This window comes from Blennius ocellaris (genome assembly GCF_963422515.1).
Source record: "Blennius ocellaris genome assembly, chromosome: 15".
Taxonomy (NCBI): domain Eukaryota; kingdom Metazoa; phylum Chordata; class Actinopteri; order Blenniiformes; family Blenniidae; genus Blennius; species Blennius ocellaris.
This window is the reverse complement of record NC_137664.1, coordinates 2,099,470-2,111,660: the sequence shown is the minus strand read 5'-3', so window position 1 is coordinate 2,111,660 and position 12,191 is coordinate 2,099,470. Positions and strand designations below refer to the sequence as shown.

Below are 12,191 nucleotides of genomic sequence, written 5' to 3'. Positions count from 1 at the left end.
TTTCGAAGGTGTTCCCAGTGGACATTTACAGGTTTAAAAACAAGAACGACCATAAGTCATACCCCCCCACCCCCCCACGCAACAGAACGAACAACGAATCAATGAAATGATTAAAGAAAAAAGAAAAAAAGTCATTACGGTCCCGTTTCAAACACGTCGTTTTCGTTTCGGAGACATTTTGATGATTCGTTGCCACGGAAACGGAGGAAACTCTGAAAACGATGTGGCTGTAATGTCGGCGTTTCAAAAACGTTTCCCCGGAGAGATGGGACTTTTTCACAAAATGTTTCCACCAAGACAGAGCAATTCCAAAAAGTAAGAATTTTTTCCCCTAGTTTCCATGTTCAGGGTGTCTTATTGTCGCGAAGATCCGGTTCTGAGAGGAAGTGACGCGCCGAGCTGCTCTCGATTGTTGCGTTCAGCTGATTTGGGGATTTTCTGGAGACAAGAAGAGGTGAAAGGACGCCTGCAAACGTATGTCATGTACAACCATGCATCTTTTAAGAGGTACGACGCGGCGCCTCCGTGTCCAAAGCAAGTGACGAGGCGAGTGCCAACAGGAAGTGGCTAAATCTTAAAAAAAATTCAAAATAAACACAGCGGTATCACGGGAAGAAGTCCTCTTCTGCTACAGTGGATGTTGGTTTGTTAAGAGTCTATAAAATCAGTCTCTGGCGCTGGAATCGTCTTTTAGAGCGGGGAGCTGAGAATCCCCGACTTGATGAAGTTTTCGCTGGAGACCAAGCTCTGCTTGCTTTCCTCCGACGTGTCCGAGCCGTGCTGCGGGAGGACAGACACACAAAAAGTCAGTGTTTTGGTTCAGACCTTGTGACCCCCCCCACCCCCTCACCCCCCCCGAGAGCCTTTAGCCATGGTTCCACTGCGCAGGACAGGACGGCAAAGCGCCCTGTTGAGGAGTTCCTCCACGGAGTACGGTTAAAATGTAGGCAGGCATCGTGAACGCCTTCGTAACAACATGAATGTAGCTTCATTCCTGTGACACAGCTTGGGGGTAAAACCTCATCAGAGCACCAGGGGGCAGTGTCGGGCCAACATTTCCAAAATGTCAGCGGTACCAAAACAACCAGTGAGCAAAAAGAGTTTGAAGAAGAAAAAAAAAAGTACGAAAATTAAGAGAACCTGACGTTCATACAGACTATTGACAAATCGGATGCTATCAGCAGTGAGTCTGAACTATACAACTACCAATGTGGACGATAAAACTAGGGTACAGACCCCGTGTCATACCCCTACGGATCGGACGTGTCGGTTTACAAGCAGGCGAGCATAAGGAAGTATTTTCAACGGGAATAGCACCCGTGAAAGGATCTTTCCATCTTGGGAACCGGGATTAAAAACTTTGCGGATACAGCGGATCAGAACACTGGTGTCGTCTAAACGAACCCCTCAAAAGTGAAGAAATGTTCGCGGATAAAGTCGTATCGGTTGTCGTCTAAACTGGGCCTTATATGGTCCATGAGCTATTTAAATATCGTGGGCTTGTCGAGAGCGGCGGACCAAAGCGGACGCAGTAAGTTTAGATTGGTCTTTTATGGAACCAATTTGCTAGGTACCCCAACGAAGGGTCTACGAAAAAAAAAAAAATCACTCTGGGTTCACGGTTCTTTCGGTACCATCCACGACTTTTGAGACACGGGAACACCCGAACTGTACCGGCAGGTACTGCGCAGTGGGAACGCGGCTCTAGACTTCGTCTAAACTGGGCCTTGTATGGTCGATGAGCTATTTAAATACCGTGGGCTTGTCGAGAGCGGCGGACCAAAGCGGACGCAGTAAGTTTAGATTGGTCTTTTATGGAACCAATTTGCTAGGTACCCCAACGAAGGGTCTACGAAAAAAAAAAAAATCACTCTGGGTTCACGGTTCTTTCGGTACCATCCACGACTTTTGAGACGCAGGAACACCCGAACTGTACCGGCAGGTACTGCGCAGTAGGAACGCGGCTCTAGACTTCCTCACGTGTCGGCGGAAGATCCGGTGCAGCAGGCTACGTTTGGGCATCTCGGGGATCTGCGACCAGTCCAGGTCCGGCGAGCGGCTCCCCTCGGGACCGAACAGGTTGAGCTCCCTGAAGCAGCCGGTCTCGATGATCTGTTTTGGGCGGTGGAAAGGCGGAGAGAGAGTTAGTTGAGGTCGGATCCGGCGGTTTACCGACGCAGAGCGCGAGGTGGACGGCGGACTGGCCTCGTTCTGCCACGATATGGGAACGCTCCCCGTGTTGAACTTGGAGTAGAAGTTGTCGTCGGCCTGGTCCAGAGAGACGCCCTTCACCGCGGAGAACTCCTCGATGTCCTGAACGTCGCTGCAGTACACCAGTCTGGGCTGAAGGAGGCGAAACCAAGCAGTGGCAGATACAGTAAGTCACGTTTTACACATTTCAAAGCAAAAGTCAGCGTCTTGTACATTTTTTTGTGGAGAGAATTAAGCAAGAGTGACGGAAAAATCGCAAAAAAATACAACTCAACTATAGCTTATGAGCTGTGTTCTCTTTATTTGGAAAGTTTTGCCTTAAGACTAATTTTAATTTGGTGGAAAATGACAAAACCATTGAGGTCTACAAATTAAATAAATACCATAAAGCAGAGAAAAAAAAAGTCTTCAGGTCCGTAAACTGAGAAATCTGAACTGACAGATTTTGAAAGTTGGAACTTATTTTGTAAAAATAATCAAATGTTCACTCATTGTACGTTATTTTTTCACAATTCTGAAGCCATTAAAATCCACATAAATCCAGTAAATTTTATATATATAATTTTTTGAAATACATTTTTTTACATATACTTTTTATATATATATAAAAAACGGACGTAGAGTCTAAAATGTTTTCACTTGAAACGTCTTCTAAACAAAGCCCAATTCAATGTACAGAATTTATATGAAATTTTTTGTATAAAATTATGTATATACATTTTTAATTTACCCTATACTTTTTAAATTTTTGTATAAAAATTGTTATGAAACTTGTATAAGAATTCTGACAGAGACATATAAAATATAAAAAGAAATTATCATAAAAATGGGATAAAGAATATTTTTTTCTACTTTTATTGCAATTTAAGGTGAAAAAACAAATCTTTAAAAATAAAATTGTTGGTAGATTTTGATTTAAACTGTCAGATGAGGCGAAGAAGATGAGATCCAGCAGACTGTCGTTCTTTTATCTTTATAAAGAGGGTGGGAATGTGTTTTTATTGGGTTTATCTTACGTCTGGTTTGAACGGCGCTTCCACCAGTCCGGCCTCCAGCATCCGGAAGTTGATGTTTTGAAAGAACGAGTGACACTGAATTTCTTTTCCTCCGTAACCGCGGCAACCCAGACGCTCTTTGGGGTCTTTGTTCAGCAGCTGCAACGGTGAAATAATAAGGTTAAAGTTCATACTGTGTTAATAAGTGACTGTAATTGTAATAAAAGTTAATTTATTACTAAATAAATGCAACTTACATGGCTTTATAATTAAAAAAAAGAAGTATAAAAATACACAAATTATAAGATGATTTTTAATGCAAATGTCCTTAAATGCATGCAGAAAAGAAAATGACAAAATTAAATATCTGTTTGAAGGGTAAAGCTGCAAGTGTAACTTGCACCTTTTCAATTTGAGAATACGTGTGCCAAGATTAAAATTGTACAAATATACATAACAAAGAAACATATTAACAGATATCAAAATATAATTAACAAATGATAATAATGATTTTTAAACTAGATATTTGATTCATCAATTCTGGCTCAACATGTCTCAACAGGCTTTTTTTTTTTTTTTTTTAAATCGCCATCAAACCAAATATTCCAAACAAAGAAACATAACTAACATTTCATTTTCTGTCCTGTTGCTTTAAAAGTTCTCCAACATGAGTTTCACATGTGTGACAATATTTTTAGCAATTAAAAGCATCTGATCCTGTAGAATAAACCCCCAAGAATTGCGATGAATGTCATCGTTTGCCGATGATCCACTATTCTTCGATCCTCCATGTTTCAGACACAAAAGTCATTACTAGTGTGGAATTTTGCATCATTTTGTTTGACCTGTCGTGTTTCTAAAAGAACCAACTAAAGAAGTAAACCGTGACGTGGTGAGGCGGTAATGGCCGTGGACTCACCGAGGAGCAGAGGTCCTTCACCTCCTTGCTGAATTTCTCGCCGTACTCCTCCTGGTCGTTCTGGATCCTCCGCTCCATCTCGGCCGTCTTCGGCCGCTCGCCTCGGGCGCGGAACGCCGGGTGGCCCGCCGTCATCTCGTAGATGAGGCAGCCGAGGCCCCACCAGTCGGCGCTCATCCCGTAACGCTCGTGTCCGACCACCTCCGGAGCTGCAACCCGGAAACCAAACGTAAGGATTCATCTCCCACAAGCCACACAGGGGAAACTCCGACAAATTTTAGTTGTTGATGTAGAAAATGCAACTTTTTGAAAACACTATCAGTGGAAACGTGCAATTTTTTCTTTTTCAACATGCTCTGACTCTGTCGCCATGGGAATGGGAAACCGCAACTTTTTCAAAACATTCTCTCTGTGGAAACGAGGGGAGGGGGATATGTAACTTTCTGATAACGATCGATCTCTGTGGAATCATGCAAAAAAAAAATGTTTTTTTTTAAATGCTCTGCCTCCACGGAAACTAGAAAATACAGATTTTTGAGAACATTCTCTGTGGAAACGGGGGGGATGCAACTTTTTGACATCAATCTGATTCAGTGGAAAATGCAAAAAAAAATTAAACGCTCTGCCTCCATGGAAACTAGAAAATGCTGATTTTTGAGAACATTCTGACTCGTCTCTGTAGAAATAGTGAGAATTTTTTTTTTTTTTTAAACCGAATAAGGCAACTTTTTGAAAACATTCTGACCCCCCAGTGGAAACGTACCCATGTACCCCAGCGTTCCTACCCGGCCTCGCACCAGACTCCCGTCAGACAGCTTCACGGCCAAGCCCAGGTCAGAGATGCGGATGTGCCCTGAGGAGAACAAAACAAACTGGTTTCATGGTTGAGATGCCTCGCTTCCCGTGACGCACTTTCCCCTTTTTCGGCCAATCGCTGCCGCCGCCGCCGCCGCCCCCGCGGCTCCGCCCCTTTCCCCCAACAACCCGCTCTCAGGACTCTGAAGGTGTCGCAGCCGCCGCTAAAAATAGCTCCCGGCTGGCCACACCTGCAATCGAGTGAAAATACCACCAGAGCCTGGCTTCCTCGTCGCGGCACGCAGGTGTGCCGGAGCCGCGACGTGATTGGCTGGCAGGTGCGATTACCTGGCAGGTGTGATTACCTGGCAGCTGCTCGGGGAAACTGCAGAGCTAAAAATGGACCGGTAGTTTCCCTGCAGAGGACGAGTGTGACCTGAAAACAGGTCGCCAAGCAACACACACACACACACACACACACACACACACACACACACACACACACACACACACACACACACACACAAACTACACGAACAACACACACACATGCATTGATACAAATATATATACAAATAGAAAATATGGACTAACGGACAAATAAAAACAATTAAAGTGCAAACACACACACACTTGCGCACAAAACTACACTAACAACACACACACACAAAACTACATGAACAACACACACACACACACACACATACACATTGATACAAATATATATACAAATAGAAAGTGTGGACTAACGGACAAATAAAAACATGTAAGTGCAAACACACGCACACAAAACTACACTAACAACACACACACACACACACACACATACACATTGATACAAATATATATACAAATAGAAAATGGACTAACGGACAAATAAAAACAGCTTGGGGCTCATTGTAAGGGGCTAGTGGTTAGCAGCTAGTGGTTAGCGGTGAGTGGAAAGTAGTTAGCAGCTAGCAGCTAACTGCCAATGGCTAACGCTATTAGTATAAACTTTGAGCAGCTATTGTGCACGACTCCACCGTGGTATATTATTTTTATCATTTCACACACACACACACTAACAGATAAATATACAGAAAATAATAAAAAGATACACACACACACACACAAAATTGTACGAGTTACACAAATAATGCACTTGCAAACAAACAAAAATCACACACACAAACATTATCGCAAACACACTGACACACACAAACAAATACTATAAACGCACACATTACTATTACATAAACCAATTCACACACACGAAAAACAAACATACAAAAATACACTTACAACATACATTGATCCAAATATATAAATAAATAGAATGGACTAATGAAAAAATAAAACGAGTGCAAACACACACGTACCGGCGTCGTCCAGCAGAATGTTCTCCGGCTTCATGTCCCTGCAGGAGGAAAGTCGACATCTGATTGGACGAGAGCGGCAGACGGGCGCGGGTCACGTGACAGGAAGTGATGCGCTCACCGGTACAGGATGGACTTGCGGTGCAGGTGCATCAGGCCGCAGCAAACCTCGGCGGCGTAGAAACACACCCGGTCCTCCTGCAGGCCCGCCTCGCCCATGTTGTAGATGTGGAACTTCAGGTCGCCGCCGCTCATCATGGTCAGGACCATACACAGGAAGTGCTTGGTCTCGTACGCGTACGCCAGGCTCACCTGTGGCGGCAGCGGGAACTTTAACCCCACCGATTTTCTTTTAATGGAGCAAAACATTAGAAACGCCTGCGGGTGTTGTCACTCCAACTCTGACCGCAAAATGTAGAGAAGAGACCAAAAAAACTAACATTTACTATCACATGATTCAGAGTTTATGGAATAAAACATTAGAATTTAATGAGACATTTAAAAAAAAATTCCCCCAATTTTTTTATTTAATTTAATGTTAACAAATTCTTAGTTAAAAACAATTTAATGAGAAAAAAAAACTCTTAAAAAAAACAGAATTTTTTAAAATAAGTTTTTTTTTAATATTCCCAAAATATTGCACAAAAGAAAAAAAAAATTCATGCAATAATTCATGAAATATCGAATAAAATCAAACAAAAAACAACGAATTCAAAGAAAATCATACAAAAATCTACAAGTTTATAGAAAATCAAACAAAAATCTGCAATTTTAAAGAAAATCAAGCAAAAATCTGCAAATTTAAACAAACTACAAATTTAAGAGAAAAAAATCAGAAAATTTAACGAAAAATAAACAAAAATCTGCAAATCTAGAGAAATAAAAAAATCCCATTCAAAATATAGCGACACTTTCAAGTGTTAGCAACTAAATAAATACTAAATAATTCAGATAAATAAATGAATTAAGGAGTGAAAACGAGGTGCTCAGAGGTCATTAAAACTCCACCGTGGGAATCTGTGGTTTCCGGGGACGTTTCCTCGGCAGAGTGAGCTGACAGGAAGTGGGGGGAGTGGCGGCGCTGTGAACTCACCACGAAGCGACTGTCCAGCCCCTCCAGGATCTGCTTCTCGTTCAGCGCCATGGCTTCGCCCCGCCGCTTCTTCACGTGGGTCTTCTCCAGCTTCTTGCAGGCGTACATCATCCCCGTGGCTCTCACCTGGCAGGCCCACACCTGAGGGGGCGGGTCACGTTCACCCATCACAAAAGATTTGTTTAGTGACAAAGTGCAAATTTTATCTCCTGGTGCTAGCGACGTAGTGACGAGCTACAAGCTAACTTCCTGACCTGCCCCTTTTACTACATCCTTAACTGGATGACGTGGAGTTTCTTAAAGGAGCCGTCACCCGGAAATCACATGCTTCCTTGTTAAAACGCGTATATTAGTTGAAACTTTCCTGAAAATCTGGAGTTTTTTTATTTGGGCACTAGCCTCTAACTGCTAACCCCGAGCCACCAACTGCTAACCCATAGCCACTAACTGCTAGCCTCTAACTGCTAACCCCGAGCCACCAACTGCTAACCAGTAGCCACTAACTGCTAACCAGTTGCCACTAACTGCTAGCACTTTACTGCTAACCCCTAGCCACTAACTGCTAGCCCCTAACCAATCGCCACTAACTGCTAGCCACTAGCCACTAACCGCTGGCCCCAAGCTGCTAACTACTTTCCACTCACCACTAATCACTAGCTGCTAACCACTAGCCCCTTACCGTGAGCCCCTAGCTGGTGTCATTGCCGCTTACCACTAGCCACTAATCGCTAGCCCCTAGCTGCTAGGCACTAACCCCTTACAGCGAGCCGCTAGCTGCTAACCGCTAGCCCCTAATGCTAGCCACTAGACCCTAACCGCTAGCCACTAACAGCTAACTGCCAATCGCTAACGGTATTAGTATAAACTTTGAGTGGCTATTGTGGACGACTCCACCGTCGTATATTATTTTTATCATTTCATTTGAGCAAAGCTATCGCTACGCTATTGAAATGACTGACAGTTCCAGCGGCCAATCAACGCGTGCCTAACATCCATACCAGTCAAAATCTCACATCTACTCATGTAGTTACAGTTTCAAAAAGTGTTTTTCTTTATTTTTTAATGATACATGATGATACCAGCCGACGACTCCTATCAACTGCCCCCCCCCCCCCCCCCCCCCCCTGTGACGTAGTGGAGCGGACCCTGGAGTGAACACCTCCCCCCAGGCTGTCTGAGCCGCTTTCGAGTACAAATTAGGCGTCGTCGTGAACAAAGACGTGGCTCAAACGCGTTCAGAACATTTTATTATCCGACCTCTTTCACAACATGCAATTAGGTGACACACACTCGTTTCCTTTCCTCTCCCCCTTTGTAAACTGCAATAAGGAGTCGTCGCCTCACCTCTCCGAAGCCTCCTTTCCCCAGCAGTCGGTACTGCCTGAAGGTCTGCTTGCTGATCGGCTGCCTTGAGGAGAGAAAAGCACTTTTTAAAAGCATTTTTTTCTTTCTTCTTCTTCTTCTTAACCCCCCCGCAGAGCTCCGTGAGCAACGTTCAGGAAAACACAACCAAGTTCAGCTCCTCTGCTCGTACTGACCTCTCCAACATCTTCCACTGTAGAAAACGATCAAAGAACATGGAGTCCTGGTACTGAGAGAAAGGCTCGCCGCTCAGGTGTCGATGGAGGTCTCTGAACCGGGAAACACAAGGTGTGTTATTACTCCTGGATTACATTGGGGGGAAGATGCTCTATAATCTGGATGTTGGAGGAGGAAGATGCTCTATATCTGGATGTTAGAAGAGGAAGGTGCTCTATAATCTGGTTGTTAGAGGAGGAAGATGCTCTATAATCTGGTTGTTAGAGGAGGAAAATGCTCTATAATCTGAAGTCAGAGGAGGAAGATGCTCTACAATCTGGATTTCAGGAGGAAGATGCTCTATAATCTGGATTTGAGGAGGATGATGCTCTGTAATCTGGATTCGAGGAGGAAGATGCTCTATAATCTGATGTTAGAGGATGAAGATGCTCTATAATCTGGACATTAGAGGAGGAAGACGCTCTATAATCGGAGGTTAGAGGAGGAAGATGCTCTATAACCTGATGTTTGAGGAGGCAGGTGCTCTATAATCTGATGTTAGATGAGGAAGATGCTTTATAATCTGGTGTAAGAGGAGGAAGATGCTCTATAATCTAATGTTAGAGGAGGAAGATGCTCTATAATCTGGATGTTAGAGGAGGAAGATGCTCTCTAATCTGGATTGGAGGAGGAAGATGCTCTATAATCTGGACGTTAGAGGAGGAAGACGCTCTATAATCTGATGTTAGAGGAGGAAGATGTTCTATAATCTGGATTAGAGGAGGAAGAGGTGTGAACGTACGCTCGGCAGTCCTGAAAGACGTCCTTCCAGGCGTTGAGCTGCAGACTCTGGATGCAGTTCTCCCTGTGCTTCGACACGACCGACACGTTCTGGTTGGACTGAAGCATTGTGGGTAAAAAAACAAAACAAATGGTCAAAACAGCAGCCAAGGAAACTGAAGCAGATTCTCATGAAAGCATCGGTCAGACCTGAGGCGTGAGGAACTTCTGGACGATGCTGAAGCCGAAATCCTTCCGCTCCTCATCCGACTTTGTCTCGAAGGCCTCCTGCATCATCGGTTTTTAATCATCTTTAAATCTTCTAATAAACACATTATCCTTACTTACTTACCAGTTCAACGATTAAAAAAATTTTGACACATAAAAAGCTGCAAAGGCACAAACGGCAAATCGATTAAAGCCGATAAATCATAGCAGAAATGTCTTGGCTGTTCTTATTTGCTTAATGGAGTCAACTTATTTGATTTGCAGATAAGAAAGTAAAGAAAAATCCTTTTTTTTTAATCTCAAACAATAATTTATCAAAGGTCAAGGTCACAAAACGTATTTTCATCATAACAATGTCAGTTTTAATCTGATTGACGTCAAACCAACACGTAAAAAATTTAAATTTTTCAATTCCCTGTTCTCTGATGGGTCACATGATGCAGTGACATCATCACCGTGGGGGAGGGGGGGTTCAAAGGTTGGGGGGGTCACATGGTACATAAGGGTTAATCAATGATAACATGAAGAAATTCTAACGACCACTACAGATGACGGAAGCATGGATGTGACGGATCAAACGAGCTTGTAATCTATTGGTTTCCATGGCGACAGACGTGGTGAAGGTGCGCGCTCTACCGAGTTTAGCTCGAGATCTATAGTTGAACAATCCAGTTTATAGTGTGAATGTGTAAAATGTTCACATAAAATGTTACTCTGCTCCGTCATTTGTTTTTTGTTTTATTTCGTTGCGGATTTATTCCGTTTTGAATAATTTCACTTGTTCTCGCGTGTCCGAAATAGACTTTTCCTCATTAAAGTCAAACGTCGTCGTGTGAACCGGCTCTTAAAATCGGCACACGACTAAAAATACTTTGAGGCGTTTCAATAATAAAATCGGTGAAGCATCTTTAATCCATTCAGAAATAAAAACAAAAAAACAACTTAATTATTCATTGAAAATGAATAATTAAGTTGTTTTTTCTTCCTTCATAGTCATTAATATGACTATGAAGGAAGAAAAAACAACTTAATTATTCATTATTATTATTATTATTATTTTTATTATTATAAAATTATTATTATTATTATTCAAGGCAATTAGTCCAAAATGAAATAACACTGAAACATTTCCAAGCCGCAAACTGCATCGATACCCTGAAATGTGTGGTCGTAGATTAATATAGTCCGATCTAATCCGGATTAAGACTCTGATACGGTTTTGCAGGGAATCCCGGGGAATGAGCGTAGCGTATCAACGTACCAGGGCGTCTTGCAGGGACATGAAGTTCTGGAGCCCCTGTCGACTCCGACAGAAGATCTTGAACTGTTCCTTCCCAACCGGCTGCCTCACGCACAGGCTGTGGTAATCCCGCTCTGACACACACACACACACACACACACACACACACACAGTGTTAATCCCACTCTTCTAGTAGGAGAATCCGGGACTCGGGGTCACCTGGGACGGGGGGGGCGGAGCCGAGAATTCTCACCCCTTGATTCGGTTAATGTGGCGTTCATGAAACACACACTGACTGGAGGCTAGGCTAGTTAGCTCGCGGCTAGTGGGTAACCTCAAACAACCCGTGATATAAAGTCTTCTGATATCACTGAGAGTTCTTCCTCACTACTTCTGAAGCCGGTCACCAGTTTAACAGGGAAGCGGATTAATCCGAAACACCAGTGGCGTCCAAGCTTTTTGGAGACGTTCCGATACCGATCGGACACCGGACCAAGAAATGCTGTTGCCGGGTAGATTTCTGTGCTTCCGTCTCGGTTCGTGACGCGTTCCTATTGTCGTCCGTGTTTTGAGAAATCGCGGGGTTAACTTGGCTTGTAACGTCTCACGCTAACCCTTGTCACGTTTTGGAGGAGGAGCTACTGGAAGAGTAGCATCTCGGACTGACGCGTCATGGAAAAACTCGTACTTGGAAAGTACCCGAGTACACTTACCGATGCTCATGGCCAGGTCTGCACACTGGCTGATGTGGGGGAAGCGGAGCATGTCTCGCCATTTCCAGCTGCGACCTTTGCTCCCTCCACCTGCAGCAAACAGGAAGTTAACGATCATCATTACAAAAAAAATAAAACAATAAAATTACACGTTCTTCACTTTCCAGAAAAAGTACAACGCTCAAAACACATTTTATTAGCGAAGCTAATTGCTCCGACATTCCTGTCAACGTCTCGGACGTCTTTTAAACCTGATGCCGATGACGACCTGCGGGGTGTGACGTAGAGCCCGGTGCATTCTGGGTAGTGAACTGACAAAGCTCAGCGTTGCGACGCATGAA

The 12,191-nt window shown here is 43.5% G+C and overlaps 1 protein-coding gene across 1 annotated transcript; it reads right to left on the bottom strand.

Annotated features, from left to right (window-relative positions):
* Nucleotides 1-83: 83 nt before the first annotated feature.
* On the bottom strand, nucleotides 84-11,936 carry LOC308140102 (G protein-coupled receptor kinase 5-like). The gene is made up of 15 exons (XM_080509772.1): nucleotides 11,851-11,936; nucleotides 11,159-11,271; nucleotides 9,880-9,957; nucleotides 9,692-9,789; nucleotides 8,910-9,002; nucleotides 8,716-8,779; nucleotides 7,372-7,512; nucleotides 6,400-6,590; nucleotides 6,282-6,319; nucleotides 4,889-4,978; nucleotides 4,126-4,334; nucleotides 3,228-3,365; nucleotides 2,206-2,343; nucleotides 1,981-2,112; nucleotides 84-780 (listed from the first exon to the last, which is right to left on the bottom strand). The coding sequence occupies exons 1-15, from the start codon at nucleotides 11,900-11,902 to the stop codon at nucleotides 691-693; spliced, it is 1,665 nt and encodes a 554-aa protein (XP_080365898.1). The 5' UTR covers nucleotides 11,903-11,936; the 3' UTR covers nucleotides 84-690.
* Between the last annotated feature and the right edge of the window lie 255 nt (nucleotides 11,937-12,191).

Excerpts from the sequence above, each read along its gene's own strand:
- LOC308140102 (XM_080509772.1), bottom strand. The coding sequence starts at position 11,902 with ATGCTCCGCTTCCCCCACATCAGCCAGTGTGCAGACCTGGCCATGAGC. Across the intron at positions 8,780-8,909 it reads CAGTGGAAGATGTTGGAGAG|GCAGCCGATCAGCAAGCAGA; the intron begins GTCAGTACGAGC and ends TCTCTCCTCAAG. Across the intron at positions 4,979-6,281 it reads CATTCTGCTGGACGACGCCG|GGCACATCCGCATCTCTGAC; the intron begins GTACGTGTGTGT and ends TGTTCTCCTCAG.